Raw genomic sequence first — 25,206 nt, 5'->3', positions numbered from 1 at the left:
CAGAACAGCACTGTTTTGTATGACCCAGACATAGCCTTTGTTAGTTAGTTCCTAGGGTGGTAACATTCTCGATAGCCTCCATCCTAATAAAGACAGAGAGGCAGAGTGCTAAGACCATCAACTGCATATATATACTTGCATAGACGCAAGTGTCACAGTGAAGCCCATTAATGTCTGTAATCGACATTTGTTTGTAATTTTAATAAAAAAAGAACAAAAGGATTAACATTGGCAGCTCTGGGGGCAGTTACAGAAAAGAAACCTACCAGGAGAAAATATCCCATCACCATCTTTATTTGACCATCCAACGATCTCCCTCATCTTCTTCAAGGTAATCTGCTCCATGAGAACAAACACGGGTGCAATTTCATATGTGAACCTGGAATGGCGGTGAAAGGAAGAAGAGAAATGGAGAGGTAAACCTACGTTTTTTTTGATGAACGCAGACCATTGGTTCAGCAGTTGTGTTTGGGTACTAAAACTGGATACTCAAAACCACTAAAATGATTTCTTTTTTTTTTTTTTTTTTTTTCTGAATCCACATATCCGTTAGTCCTAAAGTATCAAAAACCAACCTGGGACACAAAGAAAGGTGGTGGAAAGTCTGTGGTGAGATACTTCACCAGCAAAAGAGAGCCCTGCCGGTTCCCGGCGGGGTTCACCAGGAGAGGATTCACCGTTATTATTGTAGGTGAGTGAACGTGTTAATTTGAAAAACTGCATTTTGGCTTCTACTTACAATTGGTTGAACCATTTTATTTTTAATTTTTTAAAAATTTTTTATTTTTAAAAGAAGGACTGACAGTTTCATGCTTTTAGGCAGGGCTAAATTCTGTCTTTCAGCAACATTGTAAACATCTGAAAGCTGACTGTGAAGATAATTGGGAATATTGACCCATGTTTTAAAGATCTCAATGTAATTATCTACATGTTCTTTCTTCTAATAATCCCTAAGGAAAACTATGTATCTATAATTCTCTGGAGTCTATATCTGTCAAAAATAATTAGAAGTGATGATTTTCTAATTACAAATTATAAACAACAAGAAGCCGGTCAACTTGCATACACGTATCTGACTGTGAGTGTCAGATCTCCTGGCAGGTTGCATGTGTCTCCCAACAAACAGATGTAAATGAAGCAAGCTATGTTTTGTTTTTTTTTTGTTTGTTTGTTTGTTTGTTTTTAAAGAAGTTCAAAGCAGTGGCACTGTCTGGTAGGACAGTCATTGAAGCAAGGTCGGGGTGCTAAAAAGGGTCCAAGAGAAGTCAAGGAAGACCACTCACAGAAAATTGAGCCTAAAGACAGAACCCGTTTCCTAAACGCTAAGGCTCTTTTTCTTGTTTTGTCTTGAACTTCTTAAGCTTCAGTGTCTGTAGACTGAGCCAAGACCATCCTAGCTGAAAAGAGATGCCTAGACAGACCCAGCCAAGTGATACAGGAGGCATCGTCATCATTTAGGGGTTTGGGGTTGAATGCCAAAGCCAAAGACTAATGGGAATCTTGCTTAATGATTTAGAAAAGCTACTTGCAAGAATAAGATAACTATGGCTTTAAGTAAAACACAGGTGATGCCAATAAGCTTTAATTAGGAAGGAAAAACACCAGTCACATTAATTATGTGGCGTTACAGGAGGACAAAAAAAAAAAAAAAAAAAAAAAAGACTCAATAGGATCCTCAGGATATATCTGGTGGGAGGAGGAGAAGAATTTTGTTTCAAAGGGATCATGTCCACTTTCCTTAGAGGTCCCCTGAAATTTTGGGAGCAAGACCCTGGGAGAACATGTGTTCAGTTACCATCACCTCTGGAGGTCACACTCATGCTTTGGTTCTGCTCTGAGCCCCATCACCGTAGCAACCAACACTCCCTCATGTCTGATGGCCTGATAAAGGAAGAAGAAGAGAAGGGTTCCTGGTTTAGCCTGGGATGCTGAGTGTAGCAAGAGGCAAACTCATGGTTCGAATCTCCACATTGTTGAACAAAAATGTGTGATCTACAGTTCCACTGATTTGGGGGGTGGGGGGGAGAAACGTTGAAATGGCCGAAATATTTGCACAATGAAGAGGAACTGATCGCAGTTTGTGTGCTTGGATCTCACAGTACCAAATAGCAATAAGAAATCTCTCGAGGTCAAGGAAAAGAACAATGGAACCACACACCACAATATCAGAACTAGTTCAAGGACTGGATGAAAGTTGAGTTAGAGGTAAATCAGTATTAGATGCCAGGTAGGAACCATGTGAGGAGGGGGAATGTGTGGGACCGAAAACCAAGGAGTTGGTTTGATGTGTGGTGCGGGATAGAACCAACTTAGCCCTCACAGTGGCATAAATCAGTCTTCCTTGCTAAGAACCAGGAACATGGCCATGTCCATTCAGGAAGAAGAATTTAGAGCTCCCTCGGGAGACTTTCTGGTCTCATGTGTTTCTGAGGCTTTATCTATGTTGGGTATAAACCTTCTTTCAGTTCTGTTCACCAGACACAGAGTGGCTATTAGGTACCTCACAGTCCCCTGTGTTTGGAGGAGATGGATGTTATGAGACACCATTCCCAAGCTTGAGATGGAAACTTAGTAGGAGGGTAAATCAGCATTTGGTCCTTGACCTGAGGTACATCTTGTTTGAGGGTCTCTGCCTTGGTCTGAGGGACCAGATCTCTCACGGGTAGTACTATACTGACTCCTGACCTTAGTTAGTCCTTACATCCTGCCTTTCCTAGAAGCTTACAGAAAACTTTTGGAAGAGAAGAACTATGTGTGCCTAGGACAACTACACATTTGCAAAGTTTCCTCTGGACACTTACTGGTCATGATTGATTCATAATCTGACAAACGGACCAATGAGATGTTTGTTCCAGATACCTTTGGCCCTGCCTGTCCATTTTGGGTCATATTTATTATTACAGTGAGAAGGGTTTTCCTGTATCCATATTCCTATGAAAGGAATTTCAAAGTTTACTCTAGATCAGTAGCTCATGGTTTAATTGGATCACAGACCCCTTTAGGAGTCCTGGGAAAACCATACCCTCTATCTCCAGGTAAAAAGTGTGGATATACGCATTGTTTTGTGCACACTTGTAAGAGATTCTTCTCTTTACAATTGGGACCCCAGGTTAGGAGCCCCTTCCCTAAATGACAGGTGAAAGATGATGTCAAGAGACGTCAATGAAGATCTGGAAGAAGCTGGTGGGGTGCTGAGGTCAAACAAAGGAAATGGTTACAGTTCAGGATCTGAGGTCAGTGAAGCAGTCCCTCAAATGGCCTTGGCATACAGCAGAAGACAAGGATTGGAATTAAGGATTTAAAACAGTGAGATGGGAGGATATTAAGAGAGGACTCAGTGGGGAGGCAGGTCGGCCCCTTGACAGTCCACCTCAGGTTGTCGGTGAGATGTACTCAGAATTAAAGTGAGTCGATTGTCAAGACACTGTTGCTGTGTTGTTGCAGCCAATCAGAAATAGTATCAACTGTCTTCCTTCACTACAGTCTGTTTAGAGTGTGGTTCACTGAGACTGGAGACTGTCTTTTCTAGCTTCCTAACACTCAACCATGGGGCTAGCTATGGCTGAACAATTTCTGTGGAAAGTGTTTTTCGTGTAGTTCTGAGGTTTCCTGGTGGTAATGCTATGTCCCTGCGTTGCCAGCCCTGCTTCCTTCACTTCCTCTCTTTCTCAGTCCCTCTGTCTGTCACGCCTTCTTGTCTTCCTGAGTTTTGAAACAGAGGGTAAGGGCCAGAACTCCAGCAATATGAAGGAACTTTGTAGCTGAGAGATTCATGGCATAATATGAACCTGGCACAAAAGAACCTGGAGTTTTGGTGGCTTCCAGGCTGAGGACTTTAATGAAAGACTCTTCCACACTAGCTGCTGTCAAGATCCTCAGATGTCCTCTCTCTACAGATGTGGCAGGGGACATAAGATACTTAAGGGGAACTTAGGGAGATGTTCTTTTGTCCAGAGATGGCAAGAGTCAGAAACAAGAACCAGGAGGCTGTGTGTGCCCACCTATCCTGGGGTATGGGTACTTAGGACTGAACAATAGTTAAGTCTTCAGGATCACTCTGGAGAGAAGATGCCATTGCCTCCTCTTTTTCTGATGAAAAGATAAAAACTCAAGAGGACCACTGATTTGTGTGAGATCTCAGTTGTCTGTTTCAGGGTCAGAAATCCCAGTTGAGACTCTTTCTCCGGGACAAATGGGAACTGCCTGGTGCAGGCTTTGCTCTCACAGCTTTCCCCTCAGCGTGTGATGACTGATGACCCCACAGGAAATTTCTCCAGTGTGACTTCCATGAAAATAAGCAATAGATGCCTGAGACCCTCAAGCTCACAGCAAAGAGGCGAGACAGATCTTGCTGTCGCATTTACATATTATACCAGGAGTCCTTGCTTACACGACTGCTCACACAGTTGTTCTTGGTGGGCTTGCTTTGGAAGAGAAGAGGAGTGTATGCCAAGAACAGCTACACATTTGCCAAGTTTTTGCTGTATTCGCCTCAATCCTTGCCTGGGAGAACAGGTCCCAGAGCTGCATGTGCAAGCTGATGTAAAAGCACGGACACATATGCTCTTTCTTTGCTAAGCAGTCAGATGGCCTACCTGATCTTTCAGATCCACCTGAAAGAGATTAGATCCTTCTCTGAAAGGACTTTTCAGAAGATAGTAATTATGCTTTTTTACCAGTGCTACCCAAAACCAATGGATGTGGGGTGAGAAGGGAGGTAGGAACACATCAGTAATTAAATCGCAACTGGCCAGAATAAAGAAAGCTCTCCTGCCAGTCTCTCTCAGGCTTATTTGAGTGGATATTCCTAGCTGAAGAAGGAACTGTCACAGGGGGCAGAGGCTACCTACATGCCTGTGATGCTGTGGCATGCCATGATCTTCCAGGGCTCCTGGCTGAGGAGTCCTGAGAACAGTTATCGCTTCCTCGCACAACGCCTGCCTCAGGAGCTGACAGGAACTCTCTCACTATTTTAAATAACCTTCTCTATCGATCTGTTGGAATCGAATCATATTTTACAAATACCTCCTGCTCAGTGGAGAGGCAATTACTATGTGTCATTTAGCTAGCTTGGCCTTGACCTCAGTTGGCTGGGACGTATTTACTGTTTCATAGCTGAGCTGAGAGCTAAAGGAGGAGCAAAGAATTTTGGTTTTATTAATATAGACCAAAAAGCGGTCAGGGGGAGAACCTGTAATAAATAGTTTTCTGGTTCAAGAAAAGCTTTTGGAAGATCTGGTCATAAATGGTTAAAGAGGGTGAACTCTTTATTTACCTTGATATTGGCTACACATGAGAAGTGATAGAAGCCTGTAGAACACATATAAAGGTGCTGGGTAAATGCAAGGCCTATGTAACTGGATATTTGAGTCTTGCTGAACATGTGTTATTTTGGGGGTCAGGAAAGATCAAACCCATAGCCTTGAAGATGCTATAGATGTACCACAGAGCCACACCCCCAGTCCAGACTCACACATACCCTTTACTTTGCTTTTCTCATTTATTTCCTAAATTGCTGGGTTAAAACAAACAGACTGCACTTTCTAATTTAAGTTGTTCCTTCCTGTTAGATGCTACGATTAAACATTAGCGTATTTTACCCAAGTTATAATTACTATGTTATGGTACTCGTGCTTTTCTTCGACAAACCATAATAGAGTAAAGATGGCGGAGTTGGGGATGGGGAGCTTTGTGTTTGAAGAGTTCAGGGATCAATTGCATCCCCGGCCCAAATTCCTGACTTTTGAAGTCCGACATAGATACAACGTGAGATGTCATGACTCGTGATCTGGAAGTATGATGAAACCACTTTCATTCTCTGATCAGCTCCACTTTATGCCTTTTAGCACAAAAGGCTCCACTTGCCGTATTGACTTTTAAACTTTTGTCTGACTCTCTGAATGCAGTTTTAGAATTTTGAGTCACAGCATCACGGCAGCCTTGGGATGCTCGTGAGCAGTTGGTGGTTTAAAGATGCCCTTTTGGCAGTGTGGCTGGCCATGGTTCAAGAAAAATGTGTTACCTTGAACTTCAATAACCAGCATTCTGTCGGCTGTCACAAACTGACATTCTGACTTCTCACAAACCCACTCATTCACCTAAGTTCACTTCTCAGGATCTACTAATTGCAACAAATTGAAGGAGTGAGTCAGGGGCTAAAGTGGAGCACAATGGCAGAATGCATGCTTAGCATGTCCTAGGCCTGGGTTAGCATGCTTAGTGTGCCCTAGGCCTGGGTTAGCATGCTTAGTGTGCCCAAGGCCTGGGTTTGCATGCTTAGTGTGCCCTAGGCCTGGGTTAGCATGCTTAGTGTGCCCTAGGCCTGGGTCAGCATGCTTAGTGTGCCCTAGGCCTGGGTTAGCATGCTTGGAGTGCCCTAGGCCTGGGTTAGCATGCTTGGAGTGCCCTAGGCCTGGGTTAGCATGCTTGGAGTGCCCTAGGCCTGAGTTAGCGTGCTTAGTGTGCCTGAGGTCTGGGTTTGGTTCTTGGTGCCACCAAATAATTAACAAATAACAAATAAATAGCTTTTCAATGTTGCAGCAGTGACAGAAACCCCTGCGGTTCTTATGCAGCTATCATTAAATTATTGTGATACATTTGCTTCATTAATTTCCTTTGGATACTTTAATTGAATGTTATGCCACTATCTGGATTCATTGATAGTAGTAAAACACTGTCATTAGTATTGAAGAAAAAGATAATCGTTCTTAAGCTGTGGTGGCCCTCCATATCTTGTGATACATTCTTACCCCGCCCCCGGAGATGACACTTATGGGATGAATTCTAAGACTGCTCAGGTTGTCCTTGGACCTTGAAAATCTCGGAATAACTTTTATATACATTTAAAAGAAAGCGGAAATAAATGAAAGCATTGTCTACATAAGCAAGTTGTGTTTCCCGAAGTCTTAAACTCCGCAAAAACTATCAGTTATTTTGAAATGAACACATGCTACATCTGCAGTAGATGAATGTTGCAACAATGGGTTGATCAAACTGATTCGTGGCTAATGAAAGCTTAACCATGAAGGAAACACAGCCTGAGTGTTAGGTATCAGTGTGCTTGGGTAGAAAAGGAAACCAAAATCATAGCCCAAAGAACGACCTTTTAAAATGTGCATTCAGAGAAAGCGTCTGTTATGCAATTTCACATGGAAGTTTCAAAGCAATTTACCACTGGTCGTGAGCATGCTCTTATTACATTATTCAAGAATAGTTTCTCACCTTGTGGCAAATCGAAAAGAGTTTATGGGAAAAAATGAACAGAACCACCAGAGTGAAACTTTTAAACCACAAGCCATACATATCCTGTGCGCATACAGGAAAAGAATACAGGAGACTTACATATTGGTATTGGCAGTTGATGTCAGCCATTCACCAGCTAAACCAATGATATCCAAACCAGTAGAGAGCTGGTTGAAAAATCGAGGGTGACCTAGAGAGATAATGGGCAAGTGTTAAGACAAAGCTGGATTTTTCATTGCTATCTTCAGAGCCAAGGCCTAGAGCATATGATGTGAGCTCCGTCCTATGGTCCAATAGAACTCTCCAAGGGTCCTGAAGAAGGGCGAGGAAGGTGACCAACCATTAACAACAATGATGCCCTCGGATCTCTATGTTTCTAAAGCAGCATGCATTTAAATTAAAAAAACTGGAAATTGGGGCTGGAACAGTGGCTCAGTAGTTAAGAACGCTGGCTGTTCTTCCAGAGGACCCAGATTCAATCTGAAGCATCCACATGATACCTTATAACTATCTGCAACTCCAATCCCAGGTGATCTGATGCCCTTCTCTGGCTCCTGAGAATACTGCATGCACATGGCACATGGGCATATGTCGTGTGCCTTATGCGGGCAAAGCATCTATCCATACAAATTAAAAATAAACACACACACACACACACACACACACACACACACACACACACACACACAATTGAGAATAGTGAGATGAGCCATGCTTTCCAGTATCTTATTTGGTGGCTTTCAGGTGAGCTCCTCTGTCACTTATTTCTTCCGTCATGAGAAAGAATGTGGCAACATCCTGTGTGGTGATGCATGCTTGTGATCTTGGCACTTTGGGAGGGCAGAGGCAAGAGAATTGTAAGTTCAAGGCCAGCCTGGAATACAAAGTAAGACCTTTTCTTTCTTTCTTTTTTTTAATGATTTATTTATTTGTTTTATATGAGTACACTGTAGCTGTCTTCAGACATGCCAGAAGATGGCATCAGATCCCATTACAGGTGGTTGTGAGCCACCATGTGGTTGCAGGGAATTGAACTCAGGACCTCTGGAAGAGCAGTCAGTGCTCTTAACTACTGAGCCATCTCTCCAGCCCAGTAAGACCTTTTCTTAAGTCCCTGTTGAGGAATGTGGTAGCTCTTATTCTGTTTATATCTACTGAAACTTTTACTTCAATATCCCAAGGACTTTAAGTGCCAGGCTGAGATTGGCTAATGGAGAGAGGCTATAGACCTCCGAGTTTTGGGGCTCAAACCAAGCCTGGAGGAAGTTTCCACTCAGACCTGATGTGGAGACCAACCATCGGTCTCTGAGTCTCTGGGGCAAATGTGATGTCAAGCATTAGTGTTCTTTGCCCATCTAGAGTTAGGTGCTCATTAAAGTAATGGAGCTGAGCAGATTAAGAGCTAGCTGACCCAGCATCTTCCCTGTGAGTAGGCAGACCATCCCTCACTCAGTTACTGAGCACAGAACCACTTAGGTCCTGCGACTTGAAAGTCCCATGCAGCCCACAGTGCATTTTAACTGGCTCTGCCCTCAGCAAACTTACAACTAGTGCCAATTATTTTGCTAACTTGACGTTAACCAAAAACTCAACCCCACATCAGCAAGCTTGGCTCAGCTGTCATGAAGGAGGTCCCACAGTAGATTATCTGGGGAATATGTGACGGAGGACGATGTCGCAGAGATTTGCTGACTGCTATGTTTCCAGTGGAAACTGCCGTTGTCTGTGAATAATTGTCAGAGACTTAGTGTTTGAATGTCCCTAGTCTCAGTCCCCTCCCTGAGAATCTGCTCTTCCTTCTGTGTTCTGGGAGAGGAGGAGTTACTCTTCTTTGGGAACAGGCTGCTGGTAAGTACCACAGTCGGGTGGAAGGCCCCACACCTAGGAACATTCAGGCAACGCTAACTAAATTCCAAAGATTCTTAAAAAATAAAAAGACAACATGAAGGTAAGAGGAGGGATTTTTAGGGGAGCCAGGGAGAGTGGAAGGGGCAAGTTAGGGCAGCTGTAATCAAGATACATCTTATAAACGTATGAAATTGTTAAAGAATAAAATATTCTGAAGTAATACTTCCATTAAAATCCATTAAAGTATATGCCACGCCCGTTTGAAAAGTGACAAACAACAACAGTAACTCTTTCATTCTGAGCTAGTACTGAACTATAAATAAACACAATCTCACTTTATTTGATACTGCGTTAGAGTCATATAGCATGGCAGAGCAAAGCATAGAAACAGTCTGAACAGGAGATAAAGCACAAAGGTCTCCAGCACCTTTTATCACATGGCTGCAGGGTCTGCATCCACGACCCTCTAACAGTTTCTACTGAGTAGCAACATAGTTTAGATGTCAGTTGTCTCTCTCTCTGTCTCTCTCTCTCTTTCCCTTCATCTCCCTTTCTCATATTTTGCTTTTTCTGTTGCTTTTTAAAAGAAAGGTCTAGTTATGTAGCCCAGACTATCCTCAAACTGGGAGTCTCCTTGACCTCCTCTTCTAAGTGTCGGCTTTACAGGCAGGTACCACCAGGTCCAATGCCAGATTTGGTTCTAACTCTGACAGACAGGCCACTGAGTAATACATGGTTTAATGTCAAATGAGGGGAGAAAGTCATTTTAAAGTAAGTTTCCCCCACAAATAAACTAGTGGATCCCGACTCAGGTGAATTGAAACAGTATGCACTTAACAAAGCACTTACATATCCAGGTGATTGAATACATCCTAGTCTTAAGGAACTTAGGTGTTGTTTTGTTTGTTTGTTTGTTTGTTTGTTTGTTTTTGTTTTTCACTTAGAACACTGACATGATTTTTAAAGAAAATTCATGAAGGTGCAGATGTGTGTTGATGCCATAATGTTCTGTGTGGGACTTGCTTCCATACAGAGAATGGGTCAGCAGAGATTTGGTGATAGTTAAAGCCGGGTGTTGGGTGCACAGGGTTTATTATATAATTCTACTTTGGTGTAAGTTCAAATTTTCCATAATGAGAAGTTAAAAAAAGAACAAGCTCAGAAATGCACAGCTGCTGTGAGTGAGGGCTGCCTCATCTCTGCATCGGTCCATGGAAACTCTGTGTGTGCTGGGTCCTTTGTTAATTCAGAGAGTGATTTCAAATGCCACCGTTTCCCTTCTTAGACTGTACCTGGAACACTGTGCTCTCGTTATGAAAACCCAATTCATTATTTTGGCTGTTAATGCATTAATATCCTCCAAAATATCCTCTGATGTGTGTTGGGGGCTTAGTCTATTGTTTGAATGTATACTCCAAATGAGAGACCAGCAACTAGGAGCTGGCTTTTGACGGGGCAGCAATGGTGTCCTTTAACTAGTGCCAACCCTGTGAAGGGCAGCAGAAAGGTCCACGTGGTGTGGAAGATTATGTGCTCTGTAAATGCAAATGTCTGCCTCCGGAAGCAGCTGTGCTAATCAGAGGTGAATGGCCTCAGACTAAACACCTCAGTGGATTCATACAAGGAGCAAATGGTCTGCTTTCTCTGACCACAGGCATGAGATGCTATTGGGACCAAATTCTGTGTTTTCTTTGATAGACATTTTGGGCTTTAGTGGATGGATAGATTGATGATAGATAGATAGATAGATAGATAGATAGATAGATAGATAGGCAGACAGATGTTTTCTTTGATAGACATTTTGGCCTTTAGTGGATGAATGGATAGATGATAGATAGATAGGTAGATAGATAGATAGACCAACCTCTTAACTTGGAGAACATCTATAGAGCAAACTGACGAGACACAAAACATTGACCAAAGCAAATCAAGCTGGAACACAGAATTCTGATTCTCCTTTAAGCCAGGAGAACAACACTACTTTTCAGGAATGGGTTAGCCATCTGATCAGGGCGGGGCTAGTGGAGCTGAATTAATAAGTGCTTCTTTAACAAACACAGACTTTGTGCATGAGAGTGAGTCTGCTCTATACAATAATTAAAAAAAATGAAACTATGCTTAGGCCAGTGGTATTAGCTAACCTCAAAAGCTACTTGGAATTCTGTATTTAAATAGCTTCTTTGATTAACTTCATTAGTTTTCTATGACAGTTTGTTTCTTACATCCAGTCACCTTGATCAGCTTCATCGCCACCAGCCTCTCTGATCTTCAATCTATCTATCTTCTAGGGATTTAGATGATGGGAAATGAAGATGGACAGAAAAAGAAGCAGAAAGAACAACATGCCATTCCCTGTCATGGGGCTTCCCCCCTGTGATAGCAACTGTGATGGCCAAGGACCCCCAATCCCTGAAGACCTGTCTGCCTAAGGGCCCTGGAAAGCCAGGCTGGAAGGGGAAAAGAGTGACCAGCAAAGGAACTGTTCTTTATTTTGATGCCAAGAAACAGCACAGACAGAGATTTAAAATGTCTTTGAACTTGGGGTGATTGAAAAGTAATCACTCTAGCCAGGGCTGGTGATTAGAGAGGACTTGGGAAAGGCAAAGAGGGGAGACAGGACAAGCACCAAGTAGGAGAGAGGACTTGGCAACTCATCTGGAATACAATATAAGGGGAGAGACGGGGAAGGACACACACACACACACACACACACACACACACACACGCGCACATGCACACAGACAGAGAAAGACAGAGAGACAGACAGGTAGACAGACAGACACTGATTCTTTTGGGTGTTCTGGATTGAACTGTATTCCTTAAAAAGATGAACTCAAGTCTCAACCTCTTATTCCTGTAGAACACGACTCTACTCAGCAATAGAGTTTTCTCAGATACAAACAAGTTAGACAAGGTCATTCTGGATTGGGGTAGTCCTTTATCCAAAGGAGAGGGTGTCCTTTTGTGAAGAGAAAAATATGGACAAGCATTCACAAGGAAGAGGCCATGTAGAAGGAAAGGCAGAGGCTGACATGAAGCATCCACAAGCTGAGGAATGCCAAGGAAAATGCCCACAAGTACCAGGAGCCACAACGGCAAGGTTGGATCTTCTCTGAGAGCCCTCAAAGAAAGCATGGTCCTGCTGACACCTTTGAAGGCTCGGCCTCCAAAACTGTGAAAGAACCAATCCCCATTGTGATAATTTATATGACAACCCTTAGAACATGACTCCAAAAAAGAGGGAAAAGGGGAGTTAGTTCCCCAGTACAAGGGATAGGTGATGGAAGTAGGGTTCTTCAGAGCGAGGTAGACCAGAGAAAGGACAAAGGGACAGGTCACTCTGCTCTGTTTAGGTTACAAACAGCCTATTTAAAAAAAAAAAAAAAAAAAAAAAAAAAAAAAAAAAAAAAAAACAAGCAAACAATAAAATAACCTGTCACTATACAGCTGTACCTTTTTTAGTTTTAAAATAAATGATGACTTTTTGCTAGACCTGCTGCAGCCATTGTGGCCCATGGTAACCTTGTAGTCACTGGGCACCTGGTGTCTTCCCTCACCAGGACGGGGCCTCTTCAGTATGAATTGACTATGTTCCTAACCAGCTAGGTGATGGTCAACCCATCTCTTACTCTTACCTGTACGAACACCGTACTTCAGGGTGTCTCTACAGTCAACCAGAATCTGCTCCAGAGACTCAGGGTGGTCAGACAGCTCCAAATTAAAGCCTTCCATGCCCTCCAGCAACTGATGTGGGTGGTGGAAGTCCAAAACCTTGGTGGATCGATCAAACGTCTTGCGGACATAGTTGAGGAGTATGTCCACCACTTCCAGCAAGAACTGCACCGTTTGCTCCTCCCCGTTCTTAGCTGGAAGCAGATCTAAACAGAGAGGGGAAGCCAAACAGTGATCACCGTCTGCTTCATACTTGAGTTTCCTGGGTTAGCCTGCAGAGGAGCTCAGGGGTTTCCTGGGTCAGCCTGCAGAGGGCTTGGTTGCTTTCCAGAATATGTATCTACACAGAGATTTGGTCAGCCCAGTCCCCAGAAGGATGCACTATGCCCACAGACGTTTGATACATTCCTAGGGCTTCACACACTTCCTAATAGTCAAGACTGCTCATGTGGGGGAGAAATGGAATACTTAAGGAAACCTTGAGCAGCTGACCCTGGCAGCTGTCCATTTGCTGAATGGACACCTGGGAGGAACACGATGTAAAGTACTTCTGTTGGTCTCCCGGAGACCAGGTGTCCCTGTGCATCTGGCTTGGTGTTAATGATTTGCTTGATCTGTGGGTGGCAGAGGTTGGGGCTACTGTGGGTATGGGCTCTAGAAGGTACCAGAGGGGACCACTGTCTTTCTGTCTTTGTCATCCTTTAATCCTTTAGGGCCTTATTTATTTATTTATTTAGGAGTCTGGAAGTAACCTGGGTTCTAGGCTCTGTGGAGCAGAATTAGAAAGGGGGGTGAGCAGGAAGAAAAGCCATTGGGTCTCCTGAGTGAAGTTCCCCAGAGAATACAAGAATAGGTTGTGTGGCCATTCATGGCCTGGCTGTCTCAGAGGTTTAGTGAAGCTGTGGCTTCTGTGGTTCTGTGGTTCTGTGGTTCTGTGGTTCTGTGGTTCTGTGGTTCTGTGGTTCTGTGGTTCTGTGGTTCTGTGGTTCTGTGGTTCTGTGGTTCTGTGGTTCTGTGGGAGCTAAGGGAAGTGGGAGTTCCAAGAGCTACTAGGGAAGACTGGTAAAGTACTTCCCAAGACCTGCATTGCAGAGCCAGCAGAACCTAGAGAGAGCTCTTCAAAGAGTCTCCCATGTTTAGTCATAGTCATGAAGCTCAGATGCACAGCTTTCCACAGAGCAGATTTAGGGTTTGGGGCTTGGGGTTTGGGCTGGTAATCTTGGAGGATAAATGCTAATAGAAGAACCATTTTATTCTCTAATTGTAAGATTCCTTTAGCTTCTTACATTCAGGGAGTCCCCATTTATCTCTGGGGGTGTCTTTAGAATTGAATGATTTATGGATACCCCTCAACTACCTTCCAAAACAGCAGGGACCTGGGCAGAAGGAAAGGAGGGAGTCTGTTCCAAACAAATGTCAGAGAAGCAATTTTATGTGGCTCACAGAGAGTAATGGTATTTGTTGGAGAAAGAAGTAAAGTTTCAGGGGGGAAAAAAATCAAGACAAACTGGCTGAGCTGGGTGGGGCCCGGGGAGGAACCACCTTGAGCAAACAGGTTGGAGAAGTCGGTCTCTGTGCGACGGAAGCGGCCACCCGGGTCACTGTTTTCACTGGAAAGCAGGTTCTTGGAGGACTGCCTCTCCCTGAAGGCACTCACAAGACGACTCTTCTCTTCCAGGCTATTGGTCCTTTGCAAGAAGCCTAAAGTGCAAGAAGCCAGGTCAGAGAAAGTGGGAAGTACCTAGCCACCAAAGGCCAGCTGCCCAACCAGGCTAACCCTCTAAGCAAGGCTCTCACTTTTGCTGAGAAGACAAGCCACTGAGTATCTGTGTTTGATATACAGTGACTTTGCACTGCTTGCCTTCAGGCGGGGAGGGGCTGTGTCAAGCATCATCAGTGGCACAGGCCCAGTCATGCAAGAGAGAAAAGCAGCAAGTGAGCCCCACCTCCTCTCTGAACATGACAGCAAACTCAGAATTAAGTTGACCAGACAGCTTCCACTCCAGTAACCTGCCCGAGGATGAGGTTTGGAAGGAAGGGACCCAGAGAGGATGCTGCCAACATTGGGTTTGTGGGCTATAGGACCAGGGGTATGAGGACAGCAGAGAGGGGGAGGGGAGGACATCCACGGGAGCTGGTTGGGGCAGCAGAAGGGACATGGATAGCAGAAAGAGAAAGGATAAGGTAAACATCACAGGTGTAATATTTTTTTGACTCAAATATGTAGTGTGTTTTTTTTTCCTGAACCTCTCTCCATTGATAAAAGCATTAGAGAAAAAGACAAGAAAGCCTCAACATCTCACACCCTCGACATAGACTCAGCTCTAAGTATTTATGGAGCACTTGTAGAAGAGCTGTTTGTTATTTGTTCAGAATGAGACAGATGAAGTGAGACCAATCTCCCATCATCCAGAAGCTTGTCTGGCACCTGGCCACCTCTGCTACAGCCATGATAGAACGCTCTCCAAGAGGCAGACTGAAATGGACTCAGAGCAGAGGTTGGGATTCATAGCACTCCATCACTTCCACCAAGAAGGAGGAGAAATCTCACTTACCCATGGTTTACAGTGCAAATACTTGCAGCAGTACTTCAGGAAGCAGGGTTAGACCCCAACGGGCTGAGTGCCTGCCAACCCGGAGCATGCTCCCCTTCCCTGACCAAGCACTGTACCCTGCTCTTTCCTCAGCAGTACCTGTAATGCAACCTCAATTTAGCTCCAGAGGCAACATAATGAAGAGAGGAAACACAAAATTCCTTGGTGACTCCAAAGCTGTCTTTGTAGAAACCAAGATCCTTTGAGATATCACAGTGAAGACTGTCAAGTCCAGAGCCAGGAGGCAGTACTCATTCACTAAAGGGATATGGGGTCCTGGGCCCTGGCACTGTTTCCCGTTGTCCATTACAATGGTTAGAGAGTATGTCCGGCTGGAGAAACCAAACCCACGTGACCCAATGAAAGGTGGTCCTGCTCATCTAAGACCTACTCTGGAGCCTCTGTCATCTGCCCAGGCTTCTGGCTCATTCCTGAGAGACCCCACATCTTCCTACCTTGCATCCCCTTTGGAAGCCAGAGGCAGGGAGATTAGGTTTTAGATAACCTCTCCCAAGATGGTTTCCACACAGGCTCACCCAGAGATGTCCTGATGAGACAGGGAGGCATAACTTTAGATCTGTATGCCATTTGGGACCACCTTTTCTGTAATGTAAGAATAAGAATTTTCTCTAGATCCTGGTTTTATTTTTTTATGCAGCATATTCACACTGCATTGTAAATTGTGTTTAAAACCTTGGTGTGGGGGCTGGAGAGATGGCTCAGCAGTTAAGAGCACTGGCTGTTCTTCCAGAGGTCCTGAGTTCAATTCCCAGCAACCACATGGTGGCTCATAACCATCTGCAATGGGATCCAATGCCTTCTTCTGCTGTGTCTAAAGACAGCTACAGTGTACTCATATACATAAACAAAACAAAACAAACAAAAAGCCCACTGGTGTGATATTGTTAACTGTGAAGTTTTTTTTTTCCTCTAATACTGGGAGTTGCTGATGTGATTTTAATATAAAATGTTGTTTCTTTCACTTTATTTAGGAAAATATTGTTTTATTTTTAATTATTGAGATCTTTTAAAATGATTCAAGCTCCTTTTGGCTTAGAGAGGCCCTGCCAGGAACTATTTGCTTCTCCAAGGTAGAGAATGGTGTGAGGTGGAGATGAAATTGAATGGAGAATAATATTGAGTGAGTGCTTTAACAATGGTCTGACTAGCAAGGGGTCCTGGCTGGGGTCCCCAGGACTTCCCAGGAACACCCTATATTCTCAGTTGTTCTATACCCCAGCCACCAGCATTTAGGGCTAGCCTGGAATTGTCCCAGTAGAGAGAGCTTAAGGTTGTACTGGATCAAGTCATAGATGGCCAGCACACCCAAATAAAGATGGACAGCATCCCAAAAGGACTTCTCCTCTGCTGGTGGCTGTTCCTCATTCTTACTCCTAGTGAGCCCTGTGGAACCAGAGAGCAGCACGCTCCAGACAGCTGTTTGCAAATGGAGCTCCAAGCTTTGGTGTGGTGTAAAGACACATGGTCATGGGGCAGAGGGGACGCTGAAGCCCAGCACCAAAGCCACTTAGAGGAAGGAGCTTCTTTTGTTTTTTAGTGGGCACACAACATATCAACAGATTGCCTACATTTTTTAAGAAGCCAGAGATATAAAGTACCTGAGGTATCTCTCTCTCTTTAAAATAGGAAAATGACACCGGGCAGTGGTGGCGCACGCCTTTAATCCCAGCACTTGGGAGGCAGAAGCAGGCAGATTTCTGAGTTTGAGGCCAGCTTGGTCTACAGAGTGAGTGAGTTCCAGGACAGCCAGGGCTCACAGAGAAACCCTGTCTCAAAAAAAATTAAAAAAAAAAAAAAAAAAAAAAAAAAAAAAAAAAGGCAGCAAGCTCTGGACTTCTACAGAGGAAAGCAATGAAGACCAAGGGCAGAGCCCAGTTCTTGCTACATGCTTGCTGTTTATCTAGGTCATTCCACCATGCCTGCAGCTGATCTTCAGCTCTCAGCAGAACCCTGGGTTTCTTCCATTCGATTACTCTCCCTGGGGTTCTGCCTCTAGAGAGCATCAGTAGTGACACCCATGGCCATCCTTGCAGCTTCACTTCCTGGGGTAAGAAGCAGCAGCATAGGGGACGGGTGAAAAGTGCATCTTAGCAAGGCATGCAGATGCTTAGAGGACCTTCCAGGGTGATGGACTAGAGGCTATTCAATCCTTGGCTGTCAAGCCAACTGTGGTGTTAGGTCAGGAAGGTGAAATACTCCTTGTGCAGAAAGGACTGGAATTAAATGAGTTCGGGAAGGGGCTGTAGATTCAGGGTCAACATTAGTTGACTAGAATACTCGGCTTCCACTAGCTTAAGATGGAAAACCAGAGTTGGCCCAAAGCATGGGAAAGTCCTGCCCTCTGCTTCCCTCCCTGTCATTCAGGTTGCAGCTTTCTTTGTGTGTGTGTGTGTGTGTGTGTGTGTGTGTGTGTGTGTGTGTGTGTGGAGAGAGAGAGAGAGAGAGAGAGAGAGAGAGAGAGAGAGAGAGAGAGAGAGAGAGAGAGAGAGAGAGAGATCTTTAAGGATGACAGCCCATCTCCATGTGCACAGCCTCATGGCACGGGTTGTCAGAGGAGGCGGAAGATGTAATAACTTAGAGCCTCCACTCCTATCTCAACAGCTCTAACTTCATCCTGGCCCCTTTCCCTTTCAGGACATCCGGATTTGTCTCCAACAGGACCATTTGGACCTTGTCTTCCAGGATTAGTAGCAAGAGCAGCAGGAGGCAGTACGGCGACTGTCCCTACTCACCCTTGCTCCCACAGGCCAGAAGCCTCTAAGAAAAGTGGCCTTCACCTGGAGACCCCAGGGTTTCTTCCCGTTCTGATTGCCTCTCGGTTGCTGCTTGCCACTCAGTTGCACGACAACCACAGAGGCAGAAGGCGAGAGCCAAAAGGGACCAGGCAGGAAACGGGCCATTAAGCCAGGAATGGCTGGGTGGGAGTGGGGAGAGGCTATTAATAGAACAAAGCTCCGGGCTGTCGAAGTAGAGACCGCTTCTGGTGTTGCCCACCAGTTTTGAGTGCCGAGGATCGGGTCACTTCCCCAAACCTCTGGGTCCTATGGCCACAGGGCTAAGCTTTTCCAGAAAACGCACTACTTCTCGCAGCTGAGCACTAGGTCTTCGCCACCAGTAAATACTGGACTCCAGGATCCAGAGCCCCAGTGATGCAAGGAGGGCGCTGCGCGGCCAAACACTGAAGGACGCTGTTTTCCAAAGGCCCTAAACAACCACTCTCCCCAGCGATTCTAAACAGCTACAGCCCGGGAAGCAGGGGGGAGGGGCATAAAGGGTGCGGGAAGGTCAGGCCTCAACAGCACCCACTCCCCTCGGGGCTCCCTGAGCTTCCTAGGCTGGGGAGGGCTCCAAGCCCTGCGCCCTCTCGGCTGCTATCTCGGGCGCAGCAGCTGACGGATGGCTCTTTAATAAGCCCCTCGTTAATCTTCCCCCGCCTCTCCACCCCCTGCCCGGGGACACCCGTATTTTCAGGCCCGATAAGGCTAGAGAATTTTAGACAGTGAAATGTAGTCAGGAAAGCAAGTCCCTATTGTTCAGCCCGAGTCACTCAGCTGTGTCCCTTCGAACAAATCTCTCCCTTTTTTTTTTTCTTCTTAAAAAAAAATTACATCCCTTGGGCGTTTTCATTTCAGACTCTCTCGTTCCTTTTCCTCTCCAGCTCTCAGATCTGTTTTCTTTTCCTGCTGGCAAATCGTGCCAGACAACCACCCTCTCCAACGTTCCCTCCCTCCCCTCTCCCGCACCTGCCCCCCTCCTTTCTTTCAGCGCCGTCGAAGACCTGCAGGGCAAACGGTCTAGCTCTCTTTGCCCGCACCTCCCCTAGACAGGCCACCCAGAGCTGCAGGCAACCCTTTTCCTTTCTTGGGTCCCCAAAACCCCAGGAACGAAATTTGAATTACCAAGGCAATTAGGTGCAAACCCCACAAGTTGAGGAAGTCACTTTCAATGGTGATGGGATGGGGGATGGAGGGTGGAGTGAGCGACCACGAAGGGGTCAGTTACAGCCTTGATCTGTTCGCCGGGAAAAATCAGACCAGTTCACACTTTTTATGAGATTTTACAAATTCGAGAGCAGAACGCACTAGTCCAGGCAGCCCTGCGCCGGCGAGGCTGCCGCTTGGGGGCGCTGTATCCAAACTTCCAAGGCCCTACTGGGTGAAATGAGTCCCCGGAACTATGCGGTTTCTGGTTATAAGGACTCCAAAAGGAAAAGGCCTTTCCTGCCAAGTGAGAGAGGGACCAAGGGACCGCATCTGTTGGGCGCTGGGACAGTAAAGCAGAAAACTAGACCAAAGGGTCAAGAGTCCCCCTCCGGAGGTGGGACTCTCCTACAAATTCGTGTCCCTCCACCCTCGGAAGCCCACCCCTTGAGGGCCTGTTTACTTACCACAGATCTTCAGGCCCAGTTTTCTGGTGCATCCATGGGCTACGCCACACCAAGTATCATATGCTAGGGGCAGAGAGACGAAGGGAAATTAGCGAGGGTCAGACCAATGAGAAACTAGGTAGAGGGCAACGGTTTTCGCGAGGGCTGTGGAGGTTTTCAAGAAAAGCTCTGTTCCGGAAGAGGCAAGGAGCTGCTACCCTACATCTTTGGTTCAGACAGAGGTCCCAGCTCTCCTCACATACCCTGCCTACTGTAGACTTCAGGTACCGAACCACGTTTTGGAGAGCTGAAGCTCACAACCGTGGACCCCGCCCCCAAGCGATCTGCACCAAGGCAGAGGCTAACTCAACGTACACAGATCCAGACCTTAGCGCTGGCGTGGCCCAGCACCCACAAGCCAGGCCCAGCCCTAGGCCCCAGTCCTCTGACTTGAAGGGCGACAACACAACCGCTCAGATAGGGAACACAGAGGCATCTGGGACCCAAACGTCTCATAATTTCTTGGCGGGTCTCCAGCTGAGTGGCAGCTTAAAATAAACTGGCATGAAATGGGGTCGCGGAAGAGTTCAGGAATTAATTGGGTGAAAAATAGTATTTGAGTAGATGATCGGACTCGCATGGCTGCTCCAGTCAGACTGGGGAGGCGAGAAGACAATGGTGCGCCAGCCGTCCTGTCCTCAGCCCACCCTCCAAGCCCCTTCGCAACCTGCCCCTCATTAACCCTTCCTGCCGACTTCTAGAGCCTGAAGCACGCTGGTGCGAGCACCTTTCCTCCGGGTCTGAAACGCGGGAGGCAGGACTTGGCTTTTATTTTATTTTTTTTCCCCTCCCCAGGCCATTCTCAAGGCGTTCTGGTCTACCGGTCTTTCCCGTTAACTCGTAGCAAAGAATGCAAAGAGGCAGATTACTATACGAGGAAGCCTTCCTGTAGACTCCTGGGGTGGACCCTAGGAGAAATCCTCTCCCCATCCCTTCAAACAAGGCGCCTCCCATCCTCCACTCCAGCGGTAAAGGAGTGTTGGCTGAGATAAGCGGAGTGACATCCATTAAACCTCAGGCACAACAGAGCCCCAGAGGGGCGAAAAACCTGTCTGACGTCGTGAGACAGTATGTCACGGTTGGAATTCCACTGACGACAGGAAATCTGTGCAGCAGCAATCCCCTAATAATAGTACCTGGAGCATAAAGCGCTACTTCCACCCAGCATCTGTGTTTTCTCTTTAAACTTCAATCTCATCTAATCACCAAAAGAACTCAGGAAAGGGATGTAGGTCTACGACTCAGGTGACAAAATCATTTCAGCGCAGAGGTTACTGTTTCTCAAGGTCACTTGGCCTGAGGTTGGCGATCAGAAACATTCCAGTGTCGTCCCCCTCGCCCCAAGTTAGGTGTTAATAAAAACAAGAAGGAAGAGAGATGGGGTCGAGAGTCCCTTTGTTGTGGCCGGAGTTGAGAAAGCCTTTTCCGATAGGCGACAGGCTGGAGAGCTCCTGCTTGCCAGGGGCTTACTGGAATAAGGTGTGACGGGATAAGGTGTGTACCGGAGCAGAAAGGGACGCCTTCCCAGAGACCCTGCAGAGACAACAAGCTGGACGGGTGGGGGTGTGCCTTCCAGGGAGGACGGAAATTGGACAGCGCGGACAAGCACTCCCAGGCTCTCTCTAGCAGTTAAGGGCTAGAGTTTCCCAGGGAAGGGTTGTTCTTCCCGGGTGGGGAGGGGGTCTTTAGATCTCTGGCCTTCATTTAGGTGTTTTCCGGAGGCACCATGCCTTGTATGGACTCAGAGCATCGCCTCGGGCTTTGCTGGGGCTGGACACTTGAGTACTCCGGGGTAATCTGGTAGGATACAGGGGTGCCTAGTGTGGAGCGAGGCCCTCAACCTTACAGAAGGAATAACAGTGTGTGTTGGGAGATACAGACTGGAGTAAGATGTGGGGAGCACTGGAAAATAAATCTATCCAGGTCCAATCTACAGACAAAAGGGGCGCAGGCACCGAATTCGGCAGGGCCAGCTCCCACCGCTGGTTCCACCGCCAATGCCTGCATCACGTGCCGCCGGCACTGACGACTCTCCGGAGCTCGGCTTTGTTGTGTGGATAATTGTCGCTTGCCTGTGTGTGGGAAGCAGGGGCTACTAAGAGAACTGCAAGGTAGCCTGAGGACTTAGGGCCTCCTGCCTCAGAGTCTGCACCAAGAAACTGAAGGTGGGCTTTCCTGCCTTCTTCTTCTTGTTGATGGGAACAATTGTTTGCACGGGGCTTACAATAAGTGCCGTAAAAACGCAACAATAAAGCACTCTTGACCACACCGATCTCCCTCAGCTTCTCTTCTGTAGAGATTCGGGGTGGGGGTGGAAGTGGGGTGGGGACGGAGCTGTCTAGAGCTGATAGATTTTTGGGGAGAGGGGTGGTGAAAGTCTTAACCTCAACATGGAAAAAAGATAAACAAATCCCGCGACTCCAGTCCTCTATGTGGAGTTAGAAAGTCAGGCTGAATTAGAGGCAGATTGGATGGGGAAGCAGAACCCTTTTATCTGGTTTCCCTATTCTTCCAAGACTTGTCACCTGCTGACAGGTCTCTAGAAAAAAGCACAGGGGTGCTTTTGCCTCCTGGCCTGCCACACCGTTTCTCCTCCTAGTTAGCTGCCACCCCACCCCATCTTGCCATCTAGATGATGCTTAATGCCCCTCCCTCGCCTTTTTTCGTCTCTAAGATGTAATTAATTGAATCTCAGGCAGTTTTGTGCACCTTTTACCGCCCCTGGCTTCGCCTTCACTCGTCAATAGCTAGACGCAAATTTGGAGCAATTAGGGACCCAGAGTTTTCTAAAAGCTGCAATTAACGTCGAAATTTCCCCTGATTATGGACTGTGAGTACAGAGCTTGGGAGGAGGGGAGGGAGAGAAGAGGAGGAGGTCAGGTCTTCTCTCAAACCTAGAGCTAGAAAACTGTTCTCGCTGAGACTCAGGGTTCCTCACACTGCCCCTCTGTTCTGACCCCTGTTGTCCCGTCAGACGAAAACACAACACAGCGCTTTGCACATCTCTAACCCCTAGACCCCAAAGATCTTTCTTGCCGGGCCCTTGTGAAGTCCTTGCTCTTCGGTGCCCTGGGAATAACCTCGCGTCCCTGGCAGCCAAATGACCTCTAAGCAGGAACCTGGGATAGGGCCCCATTTGTTTCCCAGCCTCCATCATTTCTACGCTCTCCTTTCGCGTTCCGACAGCGCAGCCTCCCGCAGTGCCAGCGCCCCCACCCTCGCTGCAGTCCATTTAATAGGAAACTGGGGCAGGACCTACTTGTAGGGCGCAGGTTGGTAGTATTAGGATCCGCTCCCGCGTTCGAGGAGGTTGCAGGCGAAGGAGTGGAAGATGCCATCAGCTCGGTGGTCTTGGGGTCTCTACTGTTCAAGGGTCCCCCGCGGACTGGGCGCAGGAACAGACTGCAAACAGAAGGGAGGGCTGTGCCGGGAAAGATTCTAGGTCCTGAGGCCTCGGGCACCGAAGTCTCGGAGACAGAAGGGAGACCAAGGGCAGCGAGCTGGCTGAGTCCTGGTGCGCGGTCGGTGGGAGGGGGTGGGGAGGCGCTCGCTAGCTCCGGGACTGAGGCGCAGGCACAGTAGCCCCGGGCGACTCTCAAGTCTAGAGGCGCAACGGGGTGCCCCGAGTGAGCCTTACAGCTAAGGGGCGCCGGAAGCGGTTGTAGGACGCAAGGAATGGGATGAGGATAGGTCTAGGACCACTAGGGAGCACTCATCGAACGAATTCCAGCCCAGCCAAGACAAGCCCCATTGGGCTCCCAGCAGCCTGGCGGACAGGCAGAGGAGGAGGGGGGAGGGCGAGCGGGGCGGGCACGTCTGGTTCGGTGTCTGGTTCCCGTTGTTGTGTCTGGCTAATTCCTTGGAAAGAAGGAGGCTCACAGCGCCGGGGACAGGGACTTTGGTGAGTCAAGGTGAGAAGAAAACGGTCCCCCGCCCCTCAGGACTTGACCCGCTAAGAATCAGTCACCTTGCACTCCAGACAACCAAAAGGCAGCCTTGCCGATCAGTTTCTTGTCCCACCTCGTTTCTAGCTTTCTCAACCCTAGGGCGAGGCTCTGTCCCAGATTCACTGTTTTTACTCTACCTAGTCCCCAGAGTTCGTTTCACTGGGCCAGAGAAGGTGTCGGAGGGTAAAAAGGAGACCGTCACCCGGTGGCGAACTTGCGCCTAGGGCGCGAGACCTCTAATAGAAGAGTGCGCGGCTCCCCTATTTGATGCTTGTTTGTAGACAGAGTAGGGAGAGAGGGGAGAGAGGGCGAGAGAGAAGAGGAGGAAGAGATGGGGCTAAGGAGCGGGCAAAAGAATGAGAGGAGCCAGAGGAGAGCGCTAATCTGGGTAAATCTAAGACCCCGCAGAGCCCAGCCCACCAGCCGCCTTTTGCGCTTCGTCCCTCGGGCAGAGCATCTGTCCCCCCGCGCGCGCGCCCTCGCAGCTCCGCGGCCGGCGGTGGAACGCGGGTGCTGGGGAAGTAACAGGTTATCGCTCCTCGCACCTTCTGCCGCTGCTACCCAGGCGCGTATCCGAGAGCCGTGAGCTCCGATCCCCGAAGCGCAAGCAAAAATGGCTCTGGTGTCACTTCAGCTCCTATGTGTCCTCCTAAATGAAACTGATAAGGGATGCAAGAGCGAGGAGGGCCGGGCCCCGGGGGCGCCAAACCACAGCTGCGACAGGACTGGCGGGAAGCACTCGGCTGTGGAAGGAGGGCGACGGGCGAGCGCGGGTGGGGTGGGGTGGGGTAAAGGGTTCGACAAGAAGCCGCAGGCTGAGGGCACCGGGTTGAATAACCAAGGCTGGGCTCTGGCAAGTCCGGGCAATCCGGTATTTACCCACCTCGGTTCAGCGACAGCGAGCTGGAGCCTCCCGCGACTCCTCTGTTCGGCTCGGTTCTGCCACAGGCGTACGTGCAGGGTGTCACCCCAGGACTGCTTCTTTGCTTGCACGACCCTTGGTCCGGCACGGGAGAGCCTGAAGAAGAGAGAGATCCGGAGAGGCGGCCGCTGGGCTTGGGGGAGGCGGGGGCGGAGTGGGGAGGCGGGGACCCGCTCGGCGGGGGGAATCACGAGGCCGCTCGCTCGCGGGGGCAGCACGTCCGCGAAGCGCTGGGGCTCCTTTGCAGGTGTCTGACTGCCTCTGGAGCTTTATAGGGCGATTATAAATCCAGCTCACGGGTTTGCGACCAGAAGGGGGGAAAACAAAGTCCTATGAGTAATCCAGAATGCACCCAGCACGCTGTTTTTTTTTTTTTTTTTTTTTAATTATTTCTGAGATAGGCAATGTTGAGTGAGAGCAGGAAAAACATAATTCTTACGAAGAATTTTTGTCTCACTGGGAGATTCTTCTTTCTCCTCTTCTTTGCCCTCCTTCCCGTATCTTGGAGAAGACTAGAAAATTTGCTCTGCCTTA

General features: G+C 47.4%; 1 protein-coding gene and 1 long non-coding RNA gene across 3 annotated transcripts in view; one reads left to right on the top strand and one right to left on the bottom strand.

The window, feature by feature from the left end:
* The window catches only part of Gad1 (glutamate decarboxylase 1), a 39,558-nt gene extending 14,744 nt beyond the window's left edge, over positions 1-24,814 (bottom strand). The window contains exons 1-7 of one of the 2 annotated variants that reach the window (XM_034495120.2): positions 24,634-24,814; positions 23,063-23,205; positions 19,765-19,827; positions 14,305-14,463; positions 12,726-12,968; positions 7,342-7,432; positions 267-379 (exon numbers count right to left, since the gene is read on the bottom strand). In XM_034495120.2, the coding sequence (XP_034351011.1) occupies positions 267-379; positions 7,342-7,432; positions 12,726-12,968; positions 14,305-14,463; positions 19,765-19,827; positions 23,063-23,141 (748 nt within the window). In that variant the 5' untranslated portion in view covers positions 23,142-23,205; positions 24,634-24,814. Of the gene's footprint in view, positions 1-266; positions 380-7,341; positions 7,433-12,725; positions 12,969-14,304; positions 14,464-19,764; positions 19,828-23,062; positions 23,206-24,295; positions 24,405-24,633 lie in introns of those variants that run through there. The other variant, XM_034495121.2, reaches the window with a different exon arrangement.
* On the top strand, positions 333-12,449 carry LOC143441329 (uncharacterized). Its single transcript, XR_013108632.1, has 3 exons — positions 333-416; positions 554-691; positions 11,379-12,449. It is a non-coding gene; the product is annotated as an uncharacterized LOC143441329 (long non-coding RNA).
* Positions 24,815-25,206: the final 392 nt, after the last annotated feature.

This window comes from Arvicanthis niloticus, chromosome 2, assembly GCF_011762505.2.
Source record: "Arvicanthis niloticus isolate mArvNil1 chromosome 2, mArvNil1.pat.X, whole genome shotgun sequence".
Taxonomy (NCBI): Eukaryota; Metazoa; Chordata; class Mammalia; order Rodentia; family Muridae; genus Arvicanthis; species Arvicanthis niloticus.
This window is presented reverse-complemented; position numbering and strand designations above follow the sequence as displayed.